The sequence below is a fragment of the Mus musculus genome, chromosome 3 (genome assembly GCF_000001635.26).
Source record: "Mus musculus strain C57BL/6J chromosome 3, GRCm38.p6 C57BL/6J".
Lineage (NCBI taxonomy): Eukaryota > Metazoa > Chordata > Mammalia > Rodentia > Muridae > Mus > Mus musculus.
Window position 1 is genome coordinate 95,829,002 of NC_000069.6, and position 27,139 is coordinate 95,856,140.

Sequence of the window (27,139 nt, forward strand, 5' to 3'; positions counted from 1 at the left end):
AAAACAAAAACCAAAATCCAAGACTGTACATTCTAGACAAGTATTTTGCAGAAGTCCACACATCTTTTGGAAAAGGATTTGATGCGTTTAGGAACGTAGCTCTATCTACCATGAGGGGTGGGATATGTATTAGTAAGACAGACAAATGGGCTAAATCTTTTCCTATTGACAAGGCCTTATAATGAACCCGGAGTTACCCTCAAATTCTGCTGCTCTTGCTACCTGTGACCCGAGTGCTGGATATACAGGTGTGTGTGTACAACCATGCATGGCAAAAGTGGGTTAAGGTGTGTGTGTGTGTTTGAGGGAGTGTTTTGGTTCAAATGAGAAATGCCTTCATGGATTTATGTATTTGAACATTTGACCTTTAAGTAGTGGCACTGTTTGGAGGTGAGGGTGGCAACTATAGAACCTTTAGGGCTTGGAGCTTTGCAGATGGAAGACTGTCACTGGGGGCCAGCCTTGAGGGTTTTAGCTTTACCCCTCTCCCTACAGACTTCACTGCTTCCTGTGTGCAGGTGACATGTGGTCAACCACCTTCCTGTTCTGTCCATCTGTCCAGGCCTTCCTCAACACACAACTCCTTTGAAATCATACACCAAAATAAACTTTAGTCATGGTGTTTTATCACAGCAACAAAAAAGTAACTAATACCAGGGGTATCTGAGCTAGCCCAGGCTGTCCTGCAGTCAGTCCTAGCTCAGCACTGACCTTATAGGGATCTGCTTGATGCAGCTTCCTTAGTACTGGGATTACAGACCTACACAAACCACCATGCCTGACTCCCTACCACCTGCCAACGACAAGATGTTATGTTAGGGACTGGGAATGAACTCAGCAGGTACAGTGCTTGCCTAGTATGCCCAGAATCCTGAGTTCAATGCCCCAACAACATATATAACGACCACCATCCCAGTAAGGATAAAAGTTCAAGGTGACCCTGAACATATCGAGTTTGAGGCTGATGTAGGCCCCATGACAGCCTATCTTTTCTTTTTTTTTCTTCTTTTTTTTTTTTTTTTTTTTTTCGAGACAGGGTTTCTCTGTGTAGCCCTGGCTGTCCTGGAACTCACTTTGTAGACCAGGCTGGCCTCGAACTCAGAAATCCACCTGCCTCTGCCTCCTGAGTGCTGGGATTAAAGGCGTGCGCCACCACGCCCGGCCATGACAGCCTATCTTAAATCTTCTTAAAAGGTTATTCAGCATATCGCTGAGAGGAGTCACATGGCATCATTAACAGTGGAAATTGAACTACATTACTGATTCCTGTCTTAGTTTACAAACTGATGCCCTTGGATAGTATGTAGTCTATTTCAATCAAAATAGCCATACCCATTTGAAGAACTAATTTCCTAGGACTTGACCTAAAGAAACCAACAACATATGACCTTATTATTCTAGCTATAAAGGTTAAGAAATACATACTGCATTTGGCCACTCATCCCACAACCACTTAACACTACTTTCTGACTTACTATCTCCAGAAAACTGTACTTACCATTTGCTTAGAAGTCAGACATTTACACACTTAAACTACTAGGATCCTAGGAATATGGAAAAATCACCCACAAAACCAAATTCTAATATCTATGACCATATGAAAAATATCATACTAATTTTAAAAATAACTCTTTAATCATATGCACATACAGGATGGAGGGTAGCACCAGGCTGACTGGGTGAACTTGGTAGTCTTTTTGCCCTGGTATCGGCCTGGCACAGTTCTGAGATCACACGCACGGTGGGGTAAGGTTGGGAAGTAGAGTGAGAAGACAGAAGAAACAAAGGCAAAGAAGATACAAGGGCTAACAGTAGTCTCAGTCGGTGGACTCCAACACAGATTCACTCAGTGCAAGGTCCCAGTAGTGTTCAGCCCCATGCTTTTTGAAATGCTCACGAGCCATGTTCTCTGTAGGGCACTGTTTAAACTTCATCTCTCCAAAGCTCCGGTCTTTGGCTGTACCCTAGGTAAGAAGTGAAAATTGTATTTATTTACTTATTTGAAAAGAGTAACTTGCTGTTGAGCCTACAACTCCCTTTGGATTAGAAATCCTACTACAACTTCCTAATGTACCACCATGCCCCAGAGAGACCAGAATTGTAATAAGCTTTCTACCCTATCCAGTGCTGGGAACTCAACTTAGAGCCTTATTCATGTTGGGCAAGCACTCTAACATGTCTACTTACTTAAACAAGACTTAACAGTCTTTTAAAAGACCTAATAACATTTGTGTAGCAACATCCCTAGCTGAAATGTGATTATATGATAAAGTAATTATAACCCCATGTCTTAGATATTTGTATGATTATACATAAAGGTTTTTAGCCTTTTGGGGTTTTTTTTGGGGGGGGGGGTGAGGATGTTTTTTGTTTGTTTGTTTTTCTGTTACTGTTTTAAAGGAACCACAGACGTAAACAACTTTTTTTCTCCCAAGTACTGGGGATCGAACCTATGGGGTGAGGCATGTAAGAAAAACACTCTACACTAAGTAACAGTACCAACCTTAAGAACTTTTTTTTTTTTTTTTTTTTTTAAAGATTAAAAAAAATTATTTATGAGCTACAGAGATGGCTCAGCGGGTAAGAGCACCGACTGCTCTCCCGAAGGTCCTCAAGTTCGAATCCCAGCAACCACATGGTGGCTCACAACCACCCATAATGAGATCTGATCCTCTCTTCTGGTGCATCTGAAGACAGCTACAGTGTACTTATATATAATAATAAATAAATCTTTGGGCCGGAGTGGGATTGACCAGAGTGAACAGAGATCCTAAAATTCAATTCCCAACAATCACATGAAGGCTCACAACCATCTGTACAGCTACAATGTACTTATATACATAAAATAAATGAATAAATCTTAAAAAAAAAAAAAAAGCATAACTACTGCTCTTAGAGAGGACCCCGGTTTGGTTCTAAGCACCCACATAGTGACTCACAACTATCTGTACCAGTTCTGAGAGATCTGACACCCTCTTCTGGCTTCCATGAGGCATGTATGTGATGTAGATATACATATATATGCAAGCAAAGCACTCATACACAAAAATAAATCTTTTAAAATTTAAATAAAGAATGTGTTCATGTGAGTGCAGGCACCTGTCAAAGCCACGAGGTCATGTCCCCTGGACCTGGAGTTACAGGAGGAAAGCCCTGCCAACTGAGTAAGGGAGTTGAATTTGGGCCTGCTCTAATTTACTCTCACTACAACCAACACGCCAGGTAGATCAAATAACAGCCATATTTTATAGATAAGGCAATGAAACCTGACACCGTCTGGCTCAGGTCCTGTTCTGCTGTAAAGCCAAGGATGGAACTCGGACTCTAAAGCATTAGATAAGCACTCATCACTGGCTCCCCGGCAAGCCCGGACTCTTCCGTCTAGTGCGTGCGTTACTGTGCGTCTGAGGCCTGGGCACTACCTTCCTGCTGAGAACGTGTACTCCTACTGCCACTGTTCTCCATATGCTTCCCCACCGGCACACGCTAAAGACCAACTTCTAAAAACCACGCTAAACATCCGGCCAACTGAACTGCAGCGTTTTACAGAGACACTAACCTCCCATACTAGTACACATTTGTTAGTTTTCTTCACAGCTTCTTCATCAGATTCCTCATCATCTGGAAAAGACAAAAAAAGCTCAATATTTGGTTTGTTTTTTGAGTCAGATTCTCGCTACATAGACCAGGCTGGCCTCCAACTTAGCAGGGTCTGCCTCCCAAGTGCTGGATTAAATTTATTTACTGAGACCATCCTCCTGACTCAGCCTACTGAGAGCTGGGATTACAAGCTTCAGCAACCATGCCCCACTAAATATATCTTTTCTTTCTTTACCTGTGCCCCACACCTTGTCTGGCTCTCAGTGTGCAGGATCTTGAACATGGTAGACAAGTGCTAAACTACTAAACTTTAATGCTAGCTCCAAAGTTATCTTTCCTGTTGAGTGTGAAGCCAGCTAGGTCTATATAGTTTCAGACCAGCCAGGGCTACCCTTGTCTCAAAACAAAACCCAAAGTATTCTTTCCTGTTTAAAGTAGAAAGTTGTTGTTGATGTGAAAATCTATTTTTTATACATTCAATGGTCTTTTGAATTGGGTTGGGGTGGGGAAGTCAGAGACTGTATGTAGTCCATATCTGCTTTACATTGGCATGTGTTGGTTTCAAACCCATGATCTTTTTACTTCCACTTTCTGAGTGCTGGGGTCATGGGTGGATACTACTAGTCTGGAGTGATTAGAAAGAAATACCAACTTTTTTTGAGACTCATGTGGCCTAGGCTGCTTTAAAATTGCTCCATAGCTCAAGATGACCTCAAACTCTTAGGAGATTACAGGTGTGAACTACCGTGACGTAGCTAATAAGAAATTTAAGTAAAGAATAATACAGGTTAGATATTGTACACACGAATGCATAGTTTGCTGACTTTAAATACACTCTTGCAACCAGAACTTGAAACTAAGTCAAAGAGAAAAGCCTGCTGGGTGTATGCAGCAGTACTGTTTAAGTCAACCTAGCTGGGCAGGGGGCACACATCTTTAATCTCAGCCCTTAAAAAGTATAGGTAGGTGGATCTTATGAATTCAAGGCCAGCCAGTACCATACAGTGAGACCCTGTCTCACACAAAACAAAACATTCTGTCTAAACTTCTTGAACACAAGACTATTCCAGGAAGAATGGATGAAGAATAGACAGAACTATCACTCCACCTCCCCCAGCTCTCCCATGTAATCCCTTCTAACCCCAATTCACCATCTCCCTTCGTGTTAGATGTCTGCTCATCCCACTTTATCCGATGTAGCATGAGACGCTTAAATTTCTTCTGGGCTTTGGGGCCTGAAAAGAGAATTTTGCGAGTTGGAAAGATGACAGAGTAGGAAGAACCTCTGAGCTGAGCCCATCTACTACTCAGATAGCAATGGGAAGGGGAACGAGCCCCAGGACCAGGACAGACTTCTTCTGCAGACACACAGAATCGGAAACACAACAGCGGTCTCACAGAAATCTTCCTCCCTTCTCCCCACTGCCAATCGCTTTAGGGCTAGGGTTGTCTAGAGAGTTTCCCTCAACTCTCTGCACTCACCCCCTTCCACTACCACCACGTTGACATCTTTGTGCAGCACCACCACCCCTGTCAGGTACAGCTGCCCAGCATTGGCCTCAATCTTGAACTTCTTGGCTGGGTTGCTCAAATTTCGAACTCTGGAGGAGGGAAACTTTAGTCATGTCTTCAGTTTTATCACTAGAAGCTGCCTGAATGGAATGGCAAATACAGAGGATCTAAAATCAAGACCTCTGGAATGCAGTTATATTTTTATTCTCTTGTAAATACAGGGTCTCATCATGTAGTCTGGCTGGCCTGGAACTCACTGCATAGACCAATCTGGCCTTGAACTCGAGAGATTTGACTGCCTCTGCCTCCCTTTGCTGGTCTTATACTTCTTCACAGTAAGTAGTTAGAATCTATGAATGAAGGAGAGGTACTATCATCCAAAAAAGCTTGCAAGCCCAGTGTTCCAGAAGGTAGAAAAAGCTTTAAATCCTGCCACCTCTAGATGCCTATAGTATAGATGCCATGTATTCAAAAAAATTTCTGGAGACATCAAAAACTGTAAATAGTAGTTACCTATAGATAGTATCTTAATAGATCAGAGAATAGGAAGGGGACTCTTTCAGGAAGTGCTCCTCTATTATTATTAGAATTTGTCTTGTTTTCCAGTTTGGGATAGCCAAAAACTTGCTACGTGGTTCAGGTTAGCCATAAACTCAGAACTGTCCTGTTCCTCCTGTGTGCTGGAATTACAGGCATGCATCATCCTATCTGGTCCAAAAATTTTAATCTGAATAAACAGAAGTTTTATTATAATGTGCCACTTCTGATAAAGAACTATTTAGTAGAAATAAGTGTATCTAAAAAGTGGAATGCATATATAAACTTAACCTAGACTAAAATGAAGACATTAATAAAAAAGTAAAAATGTATTTCCTGGGTACAAATATATTCTGAAGTGTGGATGAAAGGCCTATTACTACAGATCCTCAGGATAAAGACAAGGTAATAAAGAAAAAAATTACTGCTTTCTAGAGAAATGAAGTAGTTACCACAAAAGAATAAGGTATACTTGAAGGCCACAGTGATTTTGTCCTAAGGACTGGGAAGATAATGAGAATGTAGGTGCAAGGAGGGCATAATGGGCCGCACCTTTAATCCGAGAACCAGGGAGGCAGAGGCAGTGGATCTCTAGGTTTGAGGCCAGCCTGGTCTACTTAGTGAGTTCCAGGATAGCTGAGACTAGGTAGAGAAACACTGTCTCAAAAAAGAAACAGAGACAGCTGTCAATGTGGACACCTACCTATACACAGATATGTGCACCCCCTGTGAAATGTCTTCTTTAAGCTTTTTAATTTTCTTGACCTTTCTCTGTTCTGCTGTAAGTTTTCGGGCCGCGTTGGCCTCTTCATGCGCTCTGTCGTGACAGGAAGGACATCCACAAGTGAGAAAGGCATTGCCGATCAGAGGCAGGGCTAAGGGAAAGAGAGAGCAACAGAGGACTCTCTCCTCCCTCCAATACCAACCCCAGGAGGGTCTGGAAAGGTAGTGTCCTGGGCTCTGCCCTATCCCACCCTACCGCACCCCACTTACTTCTGTCTCTTTGCCATCTGAGCTCTGACATGGGCTTCTACCTTTGTAGGGTCTTGAACTGCTTCTGTTCCTAATACTCGCATTAAATTTGAGATTCTCACTACAATGGAAAGAAAGCAGCAATCAATCTCCTAATCTCTTAAATTACTTCTCTAGCTAGGATAAAGTATTTATATATACTATTTCTAGGTATATTGCCTCCTCTATATATGTATATACACATACATATATACAAACACACACATATATGTGTGTGTGTATGTTTATATGTATAAATGTGTGTGTGTGTACATATATATGCACACACACACATTTATATACTCAAGAAAACAATAGTTGCATATTTGTGGAGTTTATTTATTTTTAATGCCAATGAATGAGAAATGAGAAATAAGAAATTAAGTTTTATGTTTTTTATGATATAAGTATACTGAATTTTTTAGATAGTTTGAACTACTATAAAATCTGAGTTAAGCAGGTAAGATTTTTCAATGTAGGAATTATTGTAAAATGTGAATTTTGAGCAGACTTGAAATAAGCAGTGCTTGAGAGCAGGAACAAAAAACAACAACCATCAACAACAAAAAATAATTAAAAACAAGCTCTAAATGACTTCTATAATGAATGTGTTGTTCTGCCAGAAGAAAACATCACAGGTTAAAAAAAATCCTGTAAATGATTCAGAAAAACCATCAAAGACATTAAAGTGCCTTTATAAGACAGACTGACTGACTCACTCACTCTATGGTAGCAGGCCAGCAGGCACATACCTTTGGGCTCTGGAGGAGGTGTCAGGCCTAGCCTGACTTTCTCTTGTAGCTCTTTCTGTGCTTCCCTTCTTGTTTGCCTCCGTAGTTTCTTCTGCTCCTTCTTCGTAAGATATACCCCAAGGGTAACTGGTGTATCATTGTCAACTGTTAAAAAGAAAAATGAGTTACCAAAGCATAAATTATAGAGGGATTTAGGTGAGTATGCATCACTTAGAAAAACCATCAACTAAAATCTGAGGGAGGAGGTCGAGAGACAGTCGTGCTTTGTAGCTCAGACTGGCCTATTGCTTCCACCTCAAAACTGCTGAAATCACCTGCATCCACTAACTGTGCTTGACCTATTTGGTTTTGTTTTGTTTTGTTTTGTTTTTTCAAGACAGGGTTTCTCTGTGTAGTCCTGGCTGTCCTGGAACTCACTCTGTAGACCAGGCTGGCCTCAAACTCAGAAATCCACCTGCCTCTGCCTCCCGAGTGCTGGGATTAAAGGCGTGCACCATCACGCCTGGCTATTTGTTATTTTTAAGTGGTGAGACTGATAGTATAATTTTTTTTACTAAGTGAAAGTATTATGGCTCATAAATGTTTTTTCTTTAAGAAGTTGTTCACTTTCAGCAAATGCAAACAGTAGCACTGGCTAAGAATCTGAGGAAGTAAAAGAATCCAGAACTCCACTTGGGTCCTACTTTCTATAATTTGCTGCTTCTATGGAATACAATTTGAAATTCCCTAACCTACATAACAATAAATTTTGCGTCGGCAATGCAGCTATGCTAACTACTGTACAACCTCTGCGCTCAATTTCAGTACTAGGAAATGGAGGAAACCCTCTGGAAGAAGCTGGCTGGAGATGGTGCAGTGGTTAAGAATACTTACTGCTAGCCGGGCGTGGTGGCGCACGCCTTTAATCCCAGCACTCGGGAGGCAGAGGCAGGCAGATTTCTGAGTTCGAGGCCAGCCTGGTCTACAGAGTGAGTTCCAGGACAGCCAGGGCTATACAGAGAAACCCTGTCTCAAAAAACAAAAAACAGAAACAAAAAACAAAAAAAAAAGTCTCTAAACTCTAGTTCCAGGAGATCTGGCTTTCAAAAGCACCTATATATGTATGTTTCTGGCATATACCCACATACACGCACATTGTCCAACTCCCCATAAACACCTACATAAAAATAAATTTATTGGGGCTGGAGAGATGGCTCAGTGGTTAAGAGTACCGACTGCTCTTCCCGAGTTCAAATCCCAGCAACCACATGGTGGCTCACAACCATAAGATCTGACTCCCTCTTCTGGAGTGTCTGAAGACAGCTACAGTGTACTTACATATAATAAATAAATAATTTAAAAATAAATAAAAAATAACTTTATTATTTAAAAAAGTACACACTGCTCTTGCTGAGGATCCAACTTTATAGTACCCACCTTGGGTGGCTGACAAGCAAGCCCCTGTAGCTCCAGCTTCTGATCACCAAGGGCATCTGTAGACACACACACACACACACACACACACACACACACACACACACACCCCAGACACATACAGATTCTTAGTAATAAACCTTTGCTGGAACCTCACTCTAATTCCACCAATGGGCTTGATAGTAAAATAAAACTTAAAAAAAAGAAATCCCTATACTTTTAAAGCATGTTTGTTTAAAAAAAAAAATCCTCATATTCCTCTGACAAATACTTATGGCAGCTACATAAAATCTGATTAAGTCTAGTTCCTATTTTTAATTTGTATTAGAGGCTGAATGTCCCTAATCTAAAAACCTAAGATCGCCAATACTACAAAATCCAAAATGATTCTTTGAATAGGACCTCATGTATCTCAGGCTGGCTGGAATTCAGTATTTGAATTCAGTAGATGAGGATGACCTTGCACTTCTAATATCCCAGTCTCCCTTCAACCCCCCCACACACCTCCCTCTCCCCCTCTCAAGATTTATTTATTATTATACATAAGTACACTGTAGCTGACTTCAGACACACCAGAAGAGGGCATCAGATCTCATTACGAGTGGTTGTGAGTCACCATGCTGGGATTTGAACTCAGGCCTTCAGGAGAGGAGTCAGTGCTCTTACCAATTGAGCCACTTAGCCATCCCCAATCCCCCCATCTCTTTTCGAGAGCTGACATTAAAAGTGTATGGCACCATACTTGGATTATGTAGGGCTGAGATCCAACCTAGGAGTTAATGCATGCTAGACAAGCATTCTACCAACTGAGTTATATTCCCAGTTTCAGAAACCCTGGAAGCCTTTTAAACTTGACTTGTTTTGTATGTGTGGTGTGCAGACACGCATGCATATCCACATGTATGTACCTGTGTGTATGTAGACCAGAGGCTAATTGGAGTCTTCCTTGACTGTTGTCCACTTTGTACACTGAGGCAGGATGCTTGTTCTAGGGATTGTCTGTCTCTCACATCTGTGTAGCAAGTGCTTTACCCAATGAGCCACCCCTATCTCTTGAAATTAAAACTTTTTGATGATTACATTTTCAAATTCCCACATGAGAAATGCTCAAATGCTATGAAAATGTCTAAAAGACTGAAAAAGCAGCATCTGAAAAACTTTTGTCCCAAGCATTTAAGACAAAGGATGTCCGACCGTTATTTCAAGGTCTCGATATATTCTTCTGTACTTACTGGAACTATGGCCAAGTGAATGTCACTATGGTACTATCTCAGTTCATCCTGAGGGAAAGTATTAAAATCCTTTAAGATCTATTTATCTCTCTTCTGTTTGTTTGTTTAAAACAGGTTTTATGCACCCCAAGTTGGCTTCAAACTTAGAAGTGATTTATCTACATCAACTTCCTGATACTAGGATTATAAGAGCATCATCATTATGCCCTGCCAGTAAGCATGTACCCTGTAAAGAAGGCATTCAGCTGTTCTATGGAAAAATTCTTCAAGTTCTAAGTGACTAACTGAAGGCACTCACCTACGGAAACCAGACCCACAACTACAACCTTTGCTGTCTTTATCTTAAAGTACATATGGTAATCAAGTAAGCAAAAATGTTCTCCTTTTGAGATAGATAAGAGTCTTCATTTGTATCCCATGCTTACATCGAATCACAATTCCCCACAATGCTGGGGTCACAGACCCAATCAGCTAAACCACCTATCTCTTTTAACCAAACTAACAGACTTAACTATAAAAAAAAAATCAATAAAATAAAAAAGGGGGAAAGAAGACTGAATAAAGTCAAAGATCACAAATGGGGCCAGCAACATGTGACTCACATACATACACATGGGGTGACCATTGCTAGAATTTTACTAAGAAATCCCAAGTGATTTGGGGAAGTGAAAGAATGCGCACATCTCCCATTTATCAGTGTCTCAGGCTAGAGACCTTTGCATTTCTAACAGACTCCTCACTCCACAACCCTTACCCTACCCAGACACAGGAACAAATAGGCTTATATTCCATAACAAGTAACCTAAATAATATAGTAGTGCCTATGTTGGGCACCCAAAGAGTTAGCTAGATTTTGTTGCTTTAATGCTAAGAATGCTAAAGGAAGCCAGGACATGAAAACAACCAAAACAGATGGGAGGAGGGGGACAAGGTGGGCACATCTCTAATCCCAGTACTCAGGAGGCAGAGGCAGGAGGATCTCTAAAAATTCCTGACAATCATGGTCTACATAGTGAGACCCATTCTCAAAATAAACAAATAATATACCAAAATAAATAAAAAGTTCAGCTTGTAATACCCACAAATTAATATCAATGTCTCTCAGTAGCCACTAGCCAGCTCTGCCATTTTACTTAACTAAAATTTAAAATACAAGGGGACTGCAAAGGTGGCCAGAGAACATTGGCTGCTCTTCCAGAGGACCAAGGTTCAATTCCCAGCACCCATATGGCAGCTCATAACTGTTTACAACTGCAGTTCTAGGGAATCCAACACATAGATAATACATGCAGGCAAAACACCAATGCAAATAAAAAATAAATCATTTAAAAAAAATCACGCCGGGTGTGGTGGCGCACGCCTTTAGTCCCAGCACTCGGGAGGCAGAGGCAGGCGGATTTCTGAGTTCGAGGCCAGCCTGGTCTACAAAGTGAGTTCCAGGACAGCCAGGGCTACACAGAGAAACCCTGTCTCGAAAAAACAAAAAAACAAAAACAAACAAACAAAAAAATCACCTGTGGCTATAGGTTGGAAAGCACAGACAGAAAGCTCATGCATTCTGTGGCTAATGCTGCGTGATCTAGAACCTTAGTTGGATAATCTGTACATTACCTGGAGGATTAAGCTGGGCTGGATGTTCAACAAGATTTGTGATTCCAAAATAATCTTCTCTCTTGGGATTTTCCTCTGTACTAAAATTGGAGGAAGAAGAGAAAACAAGATATGTGGGTAGAGATGATATAAAAAATAGCCTAGACAACAAACAACCAAACAGAATAGTTTAGAAACATAATGAAAAAATATCCATTTTCTATCTGTTCTACTATATTATGTACTACCTATATCATTTACTTAGGTTACACATAACTTTCCAAACAAGAAGTCTCATGAAACTTGCACATGTTGGGGCTGGTGAGATGACATGGTAGTTAAGAGCACTGGCTGTTCTTCCAGAGGATTCAGGTTCAATTTCCAGCAATCACATGGCAGCTCACAGCTGTCTCTAACTCCAGTTCTAGGAGACCCACCATCCTCATTCAGACATACATACAAACCACCAATGTTGCACATCTTTATACCAGTCATTCTCAATCTTAATCTCAGCTTCGATATCCCTGACAGGCAGCCTATTTTCTTTTTTTGATAAATTTTCATTTTATGTGCACTGGTGCTTTGCCTGCATGTATGTCTGTGTACAGGCGCCAGATCCCGCCTCACACAGATCCCCAGAACTGGAGTTAAAAACAATTGATAGCTGCCATGTGTGTGCTGGGAATTGAATTTAGGTCCTCTGGAAGAGCAGTCAGTGCTCTTAACCACTGAGCCATCTCTCCAGCTCCAAATATATTTTCTGATTAGCAACAATGAGTCACCAAGAAACAAGCTGACAAATAAATGGTTTGAAAAGTAAAAAAGGTTATGACACAGGCTGCTAAAGCCATTATCAGAATAAAGAAACAGATGCATAGTTCTCCAATAAAGCTTTTGTCATGTGTATATTGCGCATGTGTGTGCACATTTGAATGGAGGCCAAAAGAGCTGACACTGAGTGACTTGCTCAATCGTTCTCCACCTTATAGACTGGCTTGCCAGTAAACTGGAGGGATCCTCCTATCCCTGTCCTCCCTAGTACTGGGATTACAGGTCCAAACCATTATATAATTCCTGGTATGCTCACACCTGTTCCCTTTCCCTCTCCCCACCTCCTCCACACACACACACACACACACACACACAGGTTATTTTGTGTTCTGCATGCAATTATGTATGTGTACTATATATGTGCCCGGTACTTGCAAAGATCAGAGGAGGGAGTTGGATTCCCCTGGAACTGGAGTTACAGGTGGTTGGTTGTAAGCCATCATTTGGATGCTGAGTTAATTTAATTAAATGCTCTTTTTTTTTTTTTAAGATTTATTTATTTATTATATGTAAGTACACTGTAGCTGTCTTCAGACACTCCAGAAGAGGGGGTCAGATCTTGTTACAGATGGTTGTAAGCCACCATGTGGTTGCTGGGATTTGAACTCCGGACCTTCGGAAGAGCAGTTGGGTGCTCTTACCCACTGAGCCATCTCACCAGCCCCTAATTAAATGCTCTTAATTTCTGAGTTCCCATACCAGGCTTTTTAACTAGTGAAATCATATCCTAGACTAAACAGAAAGTAATAGTTTACCAACTGAGCAAACTTAGTTACACTAAGCTAATAAAAGTTTATTATTATTATTATTGGACCAATAAATTTCGAACCTTTGTCCAATAGGTAGGGATATAATTCTGTAGTAAAGCACTTACTTAAATTGCATGAGGTTCTGAGTGCTACTATAGTGTATTACTGATACTTCAAAAAAATGCCAGGAGTGACAGTACACACCTTTAATCTTAGTACCCAGGAGACAGAGACAGAGACAGGTGGATGTCTTTGAGTTTAAGGACACTCTACATAGTAAGTTTCAAGTCAGCCATGGCTACATAGTGAGACTCTATATCAAAATCTCTCCCTGCAAAACAAAAAACAAACCTACGAAAAGAAAAAGAATGAGAGCTGAAAGATGGCTCAGTGGTTAAGAGCACTGACTGCTCTTGCAGAGGTCCTGAGTTCAATTCCCAGCAACCACATGGTGGCTCACAACCATCTGTAATAGGATCCAGTGGTGCCCTCTTCTGGTGCGTCTGAAGACAGCTACAGTGTACTTATATATAAAATAAATAAATCTTATAAAAAAACAAAAACAAAAACAGAGAATCCCACTACAAACCTAAAAAAAAAAAAAAAAAGAATGAAAAGTAATCAATTACTAAATAAAGCAAGAGGACCAGAGAGATAGCTCAATGGCTAAAAACACTTCTATTCTACTAGGCTGGGAGGTGGTGTTGAACACCACTACAAAGTTTTCAGGGATATCTAGAAAAAACATGTCAAAAAAAAAAAACCCAAAACACCCAACAACAATAAAGCCATCAAAAAATAAAAAAAACAACAACAACAAAAAAGCAAAACCAATTAACTAACCAACCGACCAAAATAACCCACTTCTGCTTTTCCAGAGGCCCTGGGTTCAGTTCCTAGCACTCACACAATGACTTGTCAAAAGGTCTAACTCCAGGTCCAGGGGATCTGACCCTCTTTTCTGACCTCCTCAAGCACTAAGGAAACATGTGGTGCACATACATACACATGCAGGCTATTCAGGCAAAACATTCACACATGGGCTGGAGAGACGGCTCAGTGGTTAAGAGCACTGACTACTCTTCCAGAGGTCCTGAGTTCAAGTCCCAGCAACCACATGGTGGCTCACAACCATCTGTAATGGGACTCAATGCCCTCTTGTGGTGTGTCTGAAGACAGCTACAGTGTACTCACATACATAAAATAAATAAATCTTAAAAAAACAAAACAAACAAAAAACCCATTCACACACATACAATAGGAAAAAAAAAGCTGGCTGTAATGGCACACATCTGAAATTCCAGTATTCTTACAACTAAATGGGAACTGGAAAAAGTGAATGGGCTGGCCAAATCCTATGTGTAACACACTGGAGCCAACAAGAGTGACCCCCCACCCCCATCCCCACACACCCATCTCAATAATGCAGAAGGAAAGACTGACAAAACTGTCCACTGAGCTCTATACACGGGCATGTACACCTGCATGTGTATGAGCACACAGACAGACACACACAACTAAACAAATTTAAAGGGGGAAAAAAAACAACAATAAACATTTTTCTTTTCTTTTTTTTGCAGTTCTGGAGATCAGACCTAAGTGCCTTCCATATACTAGGCACATGTTCAACCACTGAACTAGGTCCCTAGACCTATAAATGGATCATTATAAACATGTAAAATATATAGAATACATAGTAAGAAAAAATATAAAACTTGAAAATATGGCAAGATAAAATAAGCCCTGGGTTCATTGCCAGCACTGCAAAAATAAAGAAGTAAATATGTTTTTCAGACTCACTTTGCATTATTTGTCTCTGATTTTGGTAAACTAACCCCAAAAGCTAAATATAACTCAAGACAGCTTGAAAATCTGTTGTGTAGTTATCTATTCCCTTTGCATTTAAAGTGGTATTTGAGGTGTCTGTAGCACCTTTCTCTTGGCATTTAACACTCACAGGTCAAAGCCGTTGGGTATGATGTACGAGTCCCACCACTCAATCTCAGGGATATCGCCTTCCTTTAGCTCCTTTTTGGGAGCAATGAGGGCAAGTCTAGTCGAAGTATGAATGCCTGTTTTTCTAGCAGCTTGTGAAATCTCTGCTTGCAGCTTCTCCAATTGAGCCTAAGAGCAAGATCAAACAAGATAGGAAGGTAAGTTGGAGCAAAGGAAAGTTGTCGAGTTACAAATTTAATAACAAATTTAACCCTTATTAAATTCTAATACCTAATGTAATGAATTCACAACTTCTAAAGGATTTGAAAGATAAACTGCCTTATTTTTTACGCAGTTTACTTAGTCCTCTGACTCTTGTCTCTCCTTTCACTCATACTGTAGATATACATTAGTGGGATTCTACGAAAACCTCATTCTGAGAAGACAAAAGGGACTATTTAATTAACTACATTCAATCCAACTCTCCCAAGCACGTAGATTTTCTGTAGTAAATTCTAACATCAGGTTATCATTCATCAAAAGAAGTCAGGAAACTGGCTTTGAACTGTTTTCCTCAACTGTTGGTCAATGGGGAGTGCTCTATACAAGCAGAAAGCAGTCAGGAAGAGAAACCGAGTAAACAATAAATAGTCTAAGAATATAGCACTTAAACCAATTACACTGTTTTAAATTATGTTTCTATTTCCCAAAAATATGGACCTAAAAGTGTCTTTGTGTCAGCTTCTGAGCTTCTAAATTACCTTTGTCCGTAATCGTTGAGCAATTTTCTCAAATTTGCCCTTGTCATGGAATTTAAAAGTGCGTCTTTGGCGCTGGGAAGGGGCAATTGAGACTCGGGGGTCAAAAAAGGTATTAGACTCCATGTCTTCTGATGGCTTTTCTTTTAGCTGCTGCTTGAACTGTTCCCTCTTCACAGCCCGAATGTTTGCCTTCAGGGTGGGCATGCGATGTGTGAGCTCCACCTCCTTGCCTGTCGCATCCACAGTGCGGCCTTGCTCGTCCAGGATCAATGGGGTAGGCTTAGTTTGGTCTTTTAACTCTACTTTCCTGAAAAAACAAAACATCCCTCAGAGAAATAAATCCTACATAGAACCTTGAAGCAAGGAAAACCCAACAGAAAACAAAAGGAGTCAAAATTATCAAAGACAACTGTAAATTAACCTTAGGGAAGGCAATCTTGTCAGTGCTTTATAAAATCTCCATTAAAAAAAAAAATCAGAGTAAGGGGACAGTTAGGAGTGCTGGATACTCTAGCAGAGGACCTGGGTTTGAGTTTCAGCTCCCACTTGGGGCTTGCAGCTGTCTGTAACTTGAGTTCTAGGGAATCCTATGCCTCTTTCCGACCTCTGATGACACTATTTACCCATGACCTACACAGATATACCTGCAGGAAAATATTCATACACATAAAATAAATAAATCTTGAAACAACAACAACAAAACAGTAAAAAAAAAAAACAAAAACCAAAACCAATGTAAATTAGTTCTGCTTTTTAGCTAAGAGTTAATATAAAACATCAAACCAGGCTGAAGATATATCTCAGTATTGGCTAAGGATATAACTCACTCAGTATTAGAGCATTTGTACAGAATATTCAAGTTCATGGGTTACCATAAAAAATACATCAAATTAAGTACTTAGATACAGGGCATAATCTAACGAAATTAATTCTAAAATCATACTTTTTTTTTCCTCCTGGCTATCCTGGAACTTACAGGATATAGACCAGATTATGTAGACCAAGCAGACCAGCCTCAAACTCAGAGATTCCCTGCCTCTGCCTCTGCTTCATAAGTACTGAAATTATATGTGCCACCACTACCACTTGGCCATTATCTAATCTTATTTTATTCCCAAATTCTTCTCTTTTTTTCAAAATTTATTTTCAAGTCCTCTAGAACCGGACTTACAGATGGCTGTTAGCCAACCTGTGGGTGCTGGGAACCAAACCTTGGTCCTCTGGAATAGCAGCAAGTGTTCTTAACTACTTAGCCACCTTTCCACCCCTACCCTCACCCCTGCTTCTTTTGTTGTTATTTCACGTGCACTGGTGTTTTGCCTACATGTATGTCTATGTAAGTGTGTTGAATCCTGCAGAACTGGAGTTACAAACAATTGTGAGCTACCATGTGGATACTAGGAATTGAACCTGAATCCTTTGGAAGAGCAGCCAGTAGTTTAACCATTGAACCATCTTCCAGGTCATTTCCCTCCACCCCCACCCCTTTTGTGGTGGTTCAAGAGTCTGAGAGCCCAAGGCCTCCTGCATACTAGGCAGATGTTCTACCACTGGGATGCATGGGAAGCAACTCTATCATCTGTTCCTAAGTTCTTGAATTAGTCTTGGGATGCCAGAACAATCACAAACGAGACAGGGTCTTGCTATGTAGTTCTGACTTGCTAAGAACTTGTTAGGTAGACTAGTCTAGATTCATATTTACCTCACTACTCTTGCTTCTCCCTCCTGAGTAACAGAGTTGCAGACATGTACCACCATGTGCCACCCATCTAACATATGGTCTCGACCAATACTGGTTAATGGCTGAAGCTCTTAAGTAATAAGCCAAGAAATCTGATTCTATTCTTACCTCCATTATTAAGTGAAAAGTATTATTTTAGTTCTATCAGTTATAAGCAGACAACAAACTACAATAAAGCCAAAAAATGTAACTGAATTAAAATCATTTATTAAAAATAGGAAACTTGCCAGGCGGTGGTGGCGCACGCCTTTAATCCCAGCACTTGGGAGGCAGAGACAGGTGGATTTCTGAGTTCGAGGCCAGCCTGGTCTACAAAGTGAGTTCCAGGACAGCCAAGACTATACAGAGAAACCCTGTCTCGAAAAACCAAAAAAAGAAAGGGAAACTTTTAAGAAATTATTTAATGTTCTTTGAGTTTAAAAAAGTCAGTAACGGGCTAGAGAGATGGCTCAGTAGTTAAGAGCACTGACTGCTCTTCCAGAGGTTCTGAGTTCAATTCCCAGCAACCACATGGTGGCTTACAACCATCTGTAATGGGATCCACTGCCCTCTTCTGGTGTTTCTGAAGACAGGACAGTGTACTCGTACATAAAATAAATAAAATAAATACGTCTTTTAAAAAAAAGTTAGTAATATTCAAGTAAATTACCTTTAAATAACTACCCCAGAACTTTTAGAAGTGATATGGGACTGTGTGAAAGATACTCACGGTGGAGCTATGCCCATGGCATGGAGATTAGCTAGGCCCACCATGTTGGCATTGCCAATAAGCCCTGGCTTCAACGCCAGCTGGGCCTGGATTCGGGCTTGCAGCTCGGCAGCTTTCCTCGCCTTCTCAATGGCATCGTTCATAAAGGTAGCGGCCTGGGAGGGCTGAATAGTGTTGCCGATGGGAAGTCGCTCTGGTTGGGAAGAAGAAGGTGTCTTTGGCTATAAGACAAGAGATTAAAAGAAATCAGAGAGTGTGTGATAGGCATACAGATACATACACAGCATGGCAGATTATGGTGGACAACTGGAGCCCTTTCCGGCCTCTCATGTGGATGAATGACAACAACCTTGTGCTAACTCTTCTTTTCCGAGCAATCAGGCACCATACCTGAGGTGCAGGGGGGCTGATGAAGCTCAGCTGTTTTTTCCGTTCCTCGATTTGTCGTGTTGCTGCTTCCATCATCTGTTTGATCTGTTCTCCAGAGGGAAAAGGTGGAAAAGATTATTTCCTCCCATAAATGTTCCTAAATTAAAAAGCATTCAGTTCTAGAGACCTAAAAGATTGTGAATGTCTCCACAATAAATATATTATCTATACCATAGACAAGAAAATTTGCTAAAGATAAGCCTATACCCTTAAGCACTAGAATTTTTCAATCTTTTCCCCCCATGTTAGGATTGATATATTAGGTAGTATATGTGACTGAGACTCAGACAATATGAGGTTAGAACTGTACCACACTTTCTGCCTGTATTTCTTTGGATAAGGCATTAATACCTTAACCTCTCATCAATCTAAAAGAGGGGAAGCAGTACATGCACACTTCCTAACATTCATTCCTACATTCAAGTGGACAGGGAGGCTGTAGAGATGGTTCACAGCTAAAGCACCAATCACTCTTGTTTAGGACCTGAGTTCAGGTCCCAGCATCCATATGGTGGCTCACAACCATCTCTAACCAGTTCTAGGGTATCTGATACTTCTAACTCCCACAGGTTCCTGCATGCACATAAAAATTCATACTATGTTTAAAAATCATGGTTATCAGCCAGGCATGGTAGCATACACCTTTAATCTCAGCACTTGGGAAGCACTAGCAGGCAGATCTGAGTCTGAGGCCAGCTAGGGTAACAGCAAGACTTTGTCTTTAAAAATGTTAATGATCATGTTATCAGCCCCTGAATTCCTACTGTAGGTATGCATGGGCAATGGTGCAAGGCCTCTTTCGATGCTTGTTATGTTCTAACGAAGAGCAGAAAGAAGCTCTAAAGATATAGTCAAGCTAAGTGCTATCATTTCATTTCATTTTCCAACATTGATGAGGCAGACAACTGGGCAAACGATGAAGTAACACACTAGGTGCTCAATAAATACAGTGTCAATAATCCTTAGCTGGGCTACTTCTGATCAAACCAAAGACTGCTAAAATATAAAGGAAAAAGTAAAACTTCCTCAAATGGTTAACACAAACTCAAATCATGATCACTGTGAGCCTGGTGCCACAACTCACAAAATCCCTTTGCTTCTTTTAACTAACCTGGAGCTTTGTTAGCATGCCAGGGCTTTCTGATGGAGGTCCAGGGATCACCTCTGGCTCCTCTTCTACCTCCTCAAAACGGGGTATCCGCCGCTTCTTTACCCCCGATGATTCCTTTGAGATCTCAGAGTCATCACCAAACACCTCCTAAAGGAACCCAAGATGAAAGAAGAATTGCACCCCTCCCTAGGGGAAAGGAACAACCATCCCAACCCTACCAGCATCCTGTGGTTTCCCAGGGGATATGACAACCTTTCAAATAACTACTTGCAAGAAGCAGGGTCTCTAGATACTCCTCCAAGTGGACCATCTCACCCAACTTCATCATTCTCTTACCCCACTCAAGCAAATTTCATTCCCATGTTCTGATAAGTTTTCCCATCTCAAGATCTTTGCCAGTGCTACTGCCTACATTTGTAATGCTCTTCCTCCTTCCCACAAATCCTGTCTAAAACTCACCTCCTCCAGGAAGTTCTCCTCATCATCTCATCCCACTCTGATCCAACTGTTCTTTCACATCCTCTCAGCACTTAGAGCTCGGCTCATATTAGACCACATTATACTGCTGACACTGTTTGCCACGTGTTAGGTAGACTTTCTCCCAATTAAAATCTAAGTTCTTCCAGAAAAGAGGCTTGTTCTTGTTTAGTATTCCCCAATAACATTTTCTTCTTATCATACAATGGGAACTCAAATATGTTGACTAATTTGCAAAATGAATTTAATAGGACCAAGAGTGGCCAACTGGAAGGGACAATGGGAAAAAGCAAATGTACACACCGGTGGTAGGCTTTGGGTGACATCCCCTCTTCACTAGGAGGGCTCGTGTTTTGCAAGGACATATCCTCAGCCAGGGGCGAGCGCTTCCTGGAACTCCTACAGTTCAAGAAAAAGGACTCTCCCATAATATATTGTGTGGAGTGGGGACTTGAATGGACCAAAAATGGGACCCATATCCCATGCTATCTAGATATCTCCCTCAAGAAACCATTCCTACTATCCCACCCCATGTAGTTAGTCCATTCACAGCCTGAGCTTGGCCTTCACAGCAGCATGTACTATTGTAACACAACCCTCACTGTGTTGATCTGTACAGTACGTGTCTAATCCTCTCCTCTTAAGTTTAACACAAGTCTGAAATTCTGTAACCAGTTGCAAATGTATACAAAACTGCTACTCACATTTTGTAACCTGTGACTGATTTCTTGCAACTCCTCACTCCTAAATATCAAACTACTTAAGTCAAGAACTAAGTCTGCTTTCTCTGATCACTCTATAATGTTCAAAAAACAAAAGGGATAGGAATTTCTATTTTTCTTGGTCATATAGCATGGCTACAGACCCCAAGCAGACACTGCTTCTTTTTTTGTGTGTATCTCAGGAAAAGCAACTGATATGCAAGGTATCAAAAGCACTTTAGAGCTGGGTATGATGATGGTACATGCTTAGAATCTCAGCACTCAGGAGGCCGGGCCAGGAGAACCTCTGAGCTTGAAGACAACCTGGGCTTGGTAGCAAGATCTGGTCTCAAAAATCCAAAACAAGGGCTGGAGAGATGATTTGGAGGTTAAGAGTGAGCGCTGTCTTCCAGGAACAAGAGTTTGTTCCCAGCAACTATGTAGTGGCTCACAACTCCTTGTAACTCAAACCCCAGGGGATCTGACACCCTCTTCTGACCTTTGTGGGCACCTGTGTGCATACATATAATATACATAAATAAAAATTTTAAAATGAGTCTTTAAGAACGATTCATAAGCAAAAGAAAACTTACTGAAAACAGACAACCTGATCATGTTGGTACACACATATAATCCTAGCATTTGGGCACATCAGTTCTAGGAAAGCCTGAGCTAGCTATATATAGTAAGACCTTATCTCAGAACCGACCAACCAAAAATCCAAGAGAGCCAAAGGGAAGCGAGATAGAGAAACTGGCTATGTTAGGGAACTGAGGTAAGAGAGACCAGCCACTGACACTGCTCATGTTAAAAGGCCACGACTACACAGCAACCACAGAATATGCATCTAGTAGAAAAGGGAGTATTTCTAACTCTTTTACTTGGCCCACTCATGAAGACAGTGACCCTCAGTAGGGTGCAGAGCAATGTGGGCTATATGGAAGTTGTTTTTAGGAATCTTATCTCCATGTACATTACATAGAAATGTCTATTAATGAGGAAGAATGAGGTCTACAGTCAGGCAGCAGTGGAAATAATCTGAAGCATGTCTAGGCTTCAAGCAATCCAAGATTCTTGGATTGCTCAATCTATAGGTAGTAGTAAGGAGGGAACAGTGAAAACAAAACCACATGTGAAAAAAGGACCAGACTATCAATTACTTCTTTGAACTACTTCAAATGAACTTCACTCATAGACCATGATAATGAAAACCCTACTCCTCTACTTTAATTCTAAGATTCCCTCTACGTATTCTATTTTGTTGTTGTTTTTATCTATTTATTTGTTGCAGTAATGGACTGAGCCCAGGGCCTCATGCATGCCGGGCAATCACTCTATTAATGAGCTATATCCCCATACCCAATATTAGGTGTTCTAATAGTAGATGCCAAGTGTGAGCGAGGTAAGCTCAGCACGTTTCTTATCGTTCCAAACACTGCTGAGCTTCTTAGATAACAAACCATAACCTACCTTTAACTCTCGCTTTCTGCTTCTGTCACTGCTAGACTTGGAATGCCTTGAGCTTCGGCCTTCCTCCACAGCCTCAAACAGCTTATCCACAAATCGGAGAGTGGAATCATCAAGAAAAGGTTTCAGGTGATCTGGCAGGAAAAAAAGAGGCCATAGATTAAAAAGGTCAAAGCATACAGTCCAGTACCAGATGTAATAAATAGACAATAAAAAAAAGAGGGGAAAAGTTTTTACTTTTTTTTTTTTTAAGATTTATTTATTTATTATATGTAAGTACACTGTAGCTGTCTTCAGACACACCAGAAGAGGGCGTCAGATCTTGTTATGGATGGTTGTGAGCCATCATGTGGTTGCTGGGACTTGAACACTGGACCTTTGGAAGAACAGTCGGGTACTCTTACCCACTGAGCCATCTCACCAGCCCAAGTTTTTACTTTTTTTGTTATTGTTTTATTTTGTTTGAGCCAGGGTTTCTCTGTGTAGCCCTGGCTATCGTGGAACTCAGTCTGTAGACCAGGCTGGCCTCAAACTCAGAGATCCACCTGTCTCTGCCTCCTGAATGCTGGAATTAAAGGTGTGTGCCACCACTGCCCAGCAAAGTTTTAAGAACTTCTTTGTAGGGGACTAGAGATGGTTAAGAGCACATACTGCTCTTGCAATGGACCCAAGTGTGGTACCCTGTCTTCATAGTAACTAAAACAATTTTCTTTGCAGAATTCCCAGTTTCTGATATACTTAATTCCCAGTTTCTGGTATACTTAATGACCCTGCTGTATGAGGTAAAGATTCTTTTCTTTTTCTTTTTTTGGAGCAGAAAGTAGTACAGCCATTTTTGATGCTTAAGTTGAACATCACAGTTTAAAATGAGGGTTGGGTAAGTAGCGCTGTCGAAAATACTTTGCTAGGCAGGTAGAAGGGCCTGGGTGCAACCCCCAGCACCCTAAAACCAGTTTAAGATAAAATATCACCTTAATTCATAACAACAACAAATTATGGAAGACCTCCCATAACAAAACCTACCTCCCTGTACCTTTCACTTATCTTATACTTTCATATTTGAGATGTCAATCAGAAGCAATCTTTGATTGTAGTATATTTCCTAAGCAAATTTGACTTAGGTGATTTGGTATGGTAACCAAAGATTGTAATTTACAATGTACCACAAATAATAAGAGAAAAATTGGTTTTTTTTAAGTTCTTCCCATTGTAACAGGAGAAAATGGGAGAGAGGTGTGGCTCAGTTGGTAGAGTGCTTGCCTACGTCCTGGTTTCCTCAGTCTCCAACACTGCATACATCAGGTGTGGTGCATGCTTGTGATCACAGAATTCAGGATGTAGGGCAGCGGTTCTCAACCTTCCTGATGACTCCACCCTTTAACACAGTTCTCGTGTTGTGGCCACCCCAACCATAAAATTATTTTGATGTTATTTCCTAACTGTAATTTTGCTACCAATATGAATCGTACTATAAATACCCGATATACATGATATCTGATATTTGACTCCTGTGGCGTCACTACCCACAGCTGGAGAGCTGCTGATGTAGAGGAAATAGACTCATAAGTCTTAGGCCATCCTCAGCTAGTGAGCTGGAAGCCAGACTGGGCTCCATGAGACCCTGTCTTTTAAATAAAAAAGGGGGAGGAGGGAGTGGTGCACACTGTTAACCCCTGCACTCAGGAGGCAGAGGATGGTGGATCTCTAAGGAGTTCCAAGTCAGACACAACTACACAGGAGACCTTGTCTCAAAACAAGCAAATAACAAAAGGAGAAGGGGGCTAGCACCACCTTTCCTTTAATGCTCCTAACAGGGACAACCTGGGGAAGTTCAAATCAGTGTTTGGAATCACTATACGTCAGAAGAGTGAGAGAGGTACACACCAGCCGCCTTCTTTTTGTCCATGCCCTTCCCCACACAGTTCAAGGCTGCAGTGACCACTGTGGGCTCTGAGAAGCCCAGCACTCTCTTCACCGTCTTCTCTATCCATGGCTTCAGCTCATCCAGCTCCCGCTTAGACAGCGCCATTTCGGAGAAAATGGAGAATGAGAGCTCCAATGGGACAAAAAAACTACACCTAAAAGAAACCAAGCAAGAGTCAGAGAAAAGGAAAACAAAACAATCAAGATAATAGCATAATAAGAGTGCTTTTCCCCATTCCTATTTTCAACCCCAAGCACATCTCTCCACTTCATATGAAGGGAAATACATTCCCTAAAACCAAGCTTCAAAACAGAAGGAAGGGGTCCATTAGTTTTTGTTTTTGTTTTTTTTTTTTTTTGAGATACGGTCTTACAATGTAGCTCATACAGAACTCAACACTTGGCAACTCTCCTGTCTCCACTTGCCCAGTGAGAAATTCTAGGAGCATACAACCATGCCCCACTCATTTGATATTTTAATTCTAACTCAGCATCAGTCATCATTGCTATCTAAAGAATGAACAAACTAGGAATAACGTAATCTGAGGAATGGGTTCTAACTCTGACCCTGTCACACAAAAGACTGGCAAACAGAACATCTGAAGAGTCAATCTAGAAGTCAACTTCTGCTCTGGAAGCCATTCTCTAACCTAACTTTGACCTAAAACTTGTCTAACGGATTCAAAGAAGAGGGTTTATTCAAGTCAGTCCTCCTGTGTTAAATCTCATAATCCTTAAGAATGCTGTCACCTTTCTCTGTAGTTTTATTCATGCTGGTAAGTATTCTATACACCAACATGATTTTTTTATTACTTAACACAGTTGGAGAAAAATTTCAACACTATTCATGCTTACATTTGGGTAATCTTAAATCTCAACATCTTCACCAGCATAAAGATAACTTAATTTCTGATTTTCTTCCTAATGGCTGCATGTCAATCTATTGACTGCACCGACCTCAACTTCCCATAAGACCTCCTCTTAGCACTGCCATGCATCTTAGTATGATCTGGGAATTACTCTTTCAAGATGTTTAAAGACATCTAAAAAATGCAACCTCAGAATGATCATACAAGCCTGTGATCCCAGCACAAGGGGAATCAGGAGTTCAAGTCCAGCCTTGGCTACAGAGTTCAACATCACCGGTGGCTACATGAGACCTTGTCATAAAAAAAAAAAAAAAAAAAAAAAGATGCAGTCTAATTAGCTCCTACATTCTTGACAGATTTCTCTCTCATAAGATCTGTCAATACACAGTATTTAATACATCTGAATGAATCTGGAAGGCTGTTTCTCAGTGACAACTTTTATGAATAATCCTGGGATAGCTTTTTTGGGCCATCATGAGATAGCAGTATACTGCCTATCAAAAAGAAAGCAACCACAGGCACTAAAAGTGGAGAAGAAAGCCCATTTAAGATAGAATATAGTAAGCACCACCATTCATAAGCCCTTAGGAAAGCAAGTTAATTCCCGAGAGCCTCAGTATACTTATCTTAGAAAATGAGACATCTGGTATAACACTCCATTCAATAAATACTTAAGTTACTATTTCTTGTCAAGCAGAATACTTACTGCATGTAAGGACACACACAGCAGTGAACAAAACAGCCAAGAATCCTCATGTTAATGGGACTTACAACCCACTACAATTGAATAATAGGCTAGAAAGTTTAAGCAATTTTCAAAATCCAGAGTAATAGGTGAAGCATATTAAGCATATTGGATGTAAGCTCAAGAAATATACTAACAAATGGATGTCTTCAAATTCGACCCGAATGTGCAAACGAAACAGTCAATGGATAAGAAAGTTTCAGTCAGTAGAGTTGTCACTAACCAGATGTTCAACTCTAATAGCGAGGGGGCGTCAGCGTCGGTGGGGGGCTGGGGGGTGGAGGGGAAGGGGAAGGGGAAGGGGAGGGAGGCAGAACGCTGTCTTCTGAATGAGCAGGTAGCAGAATCTCATCTTCCGAAGGGATTCCTTACTTTTCTACGCTACAAGCCCCTGGAACCCCATGCTCCGGTCTTTGCTATCTTCCCACCTGGCCCCGGCCCCACCGAGTCCGCGCTAACTCCTCACCTCAGGGCAGGTTTGCCCACCCTGCTGCTTCCCGCCCCCGCCCTTTGCCTTCAGCCAGCCCATTCTGACTTCTTCCCCGGACAGAACCAGGGAGTCCTCCCAGCCTGCTTCCCGCCGAGCACTCCCGCCCTGTCCAGCCGCTCGCACCGAAGGCTACAGCCTTTCGGGCGCGGGGCCACTACTCACCTCACAAACTTCAGCCCCTGAGACGGAGCCCGAACGTTACACCGGAACCGGAAACCTTCCGGTTGCCCTACGGCCCGCCGTCGCTACCGCCACACACCGCCACGCTGCGGTCCCTACGGCACGTGACTACGGAAGGCGGGGCCTCAGCTGCGCAGCCGCGGTATCAAGGTGCCGGCCGCGGGGCGCACGCGCCGCGGGATCCTAAAGCCTAGTCCGCGGGTTGTCCCGGAGCGATGCCAACGTTAGTTCGGGCATTATTTCCCGGAGCAGAAATCGGTTGGCATCACATTCCCTCGGGTCCAAAGAGTTAGTGCGCTAAGATTATCACTTAGAACTAAAAGCAAGGACGTCCACATTCGTACTCAAAGTGTCCTTTCTAGTTTAAAAAAAAA

General features: G+C 41.4%; 1 protein-coding gene across 4 annotated transcripts; it reads right to left on the bottom strand.

Annotated features, from left to right (window-relative positions):
- Positions 1 to 1,122: 1,122 nt before the first annotated feature.
- Positions 1,123 to 26,884, bottom strand: Prpf3 (pre-mRNA processing factor 3). 4 transcript variants are annotated; one of them, XM_006502081.3, is made up of 17 exons: positions 26,748 to 26,875; positions 24,443 to 24,636; positions 22,562 to 22,692; positions 20,694 to 20,789; positions 19,914 to 20,060; positions 18,764 to 18,847; positions 18,374 to 18,594; positions 15,924 to 16,230; positions 15,185 to 15,351; positions 11,669 to 11,748; positions 7,413 to 7,556; positions 6,643 to 6,742; positions 6,353 to 6,466; positions 5,083 to 5,201; positions 4,752 to 4,835; positions 3,560 to 3,621; positions 1,614 to 1,964 (listed from the first exon to the last, which is right to left on the bottom strand). In XM_006502081.3, exons 5-17 carry the CDS (start codon positions 19,929 to 19,931, stop codon positions 1,818 to 1,820), a joined length of 1,647 nt encoding a protein of 548 aa, XP_006502144.1. In that variant the 5' UTR covers positions 19,932 to 20,060; positions 20,694 to 20,789; positions 22,562 to 22,692; positions 24,443 to 24,636; positions 26,748 to 26,875; the 3' UTR covers positions 1,614 to 1,817. The 4 variants fall into 4 exon arrangements, 3 of the variants coding, with proteins under 3 accessions (NP_001303680.1, NP_081817.2, XP_006502144.1); NR_151629.1 differs by lacking the exon at positions 20,694 to 20,789 and having other exon boundaries at positions 1,123 to 1,964; positions 6,353 to 6,524; positions 26,748 to 26,884; NM_001316751.2 differs by lacking the exon at positions 20,694 to 20,789 and having other exon boundaries at positions 1,123 to 1,964; positions 26,748 to 26,884.
- Positions 26,885 to 27,139: the final 255 nt, after the last annotated feature.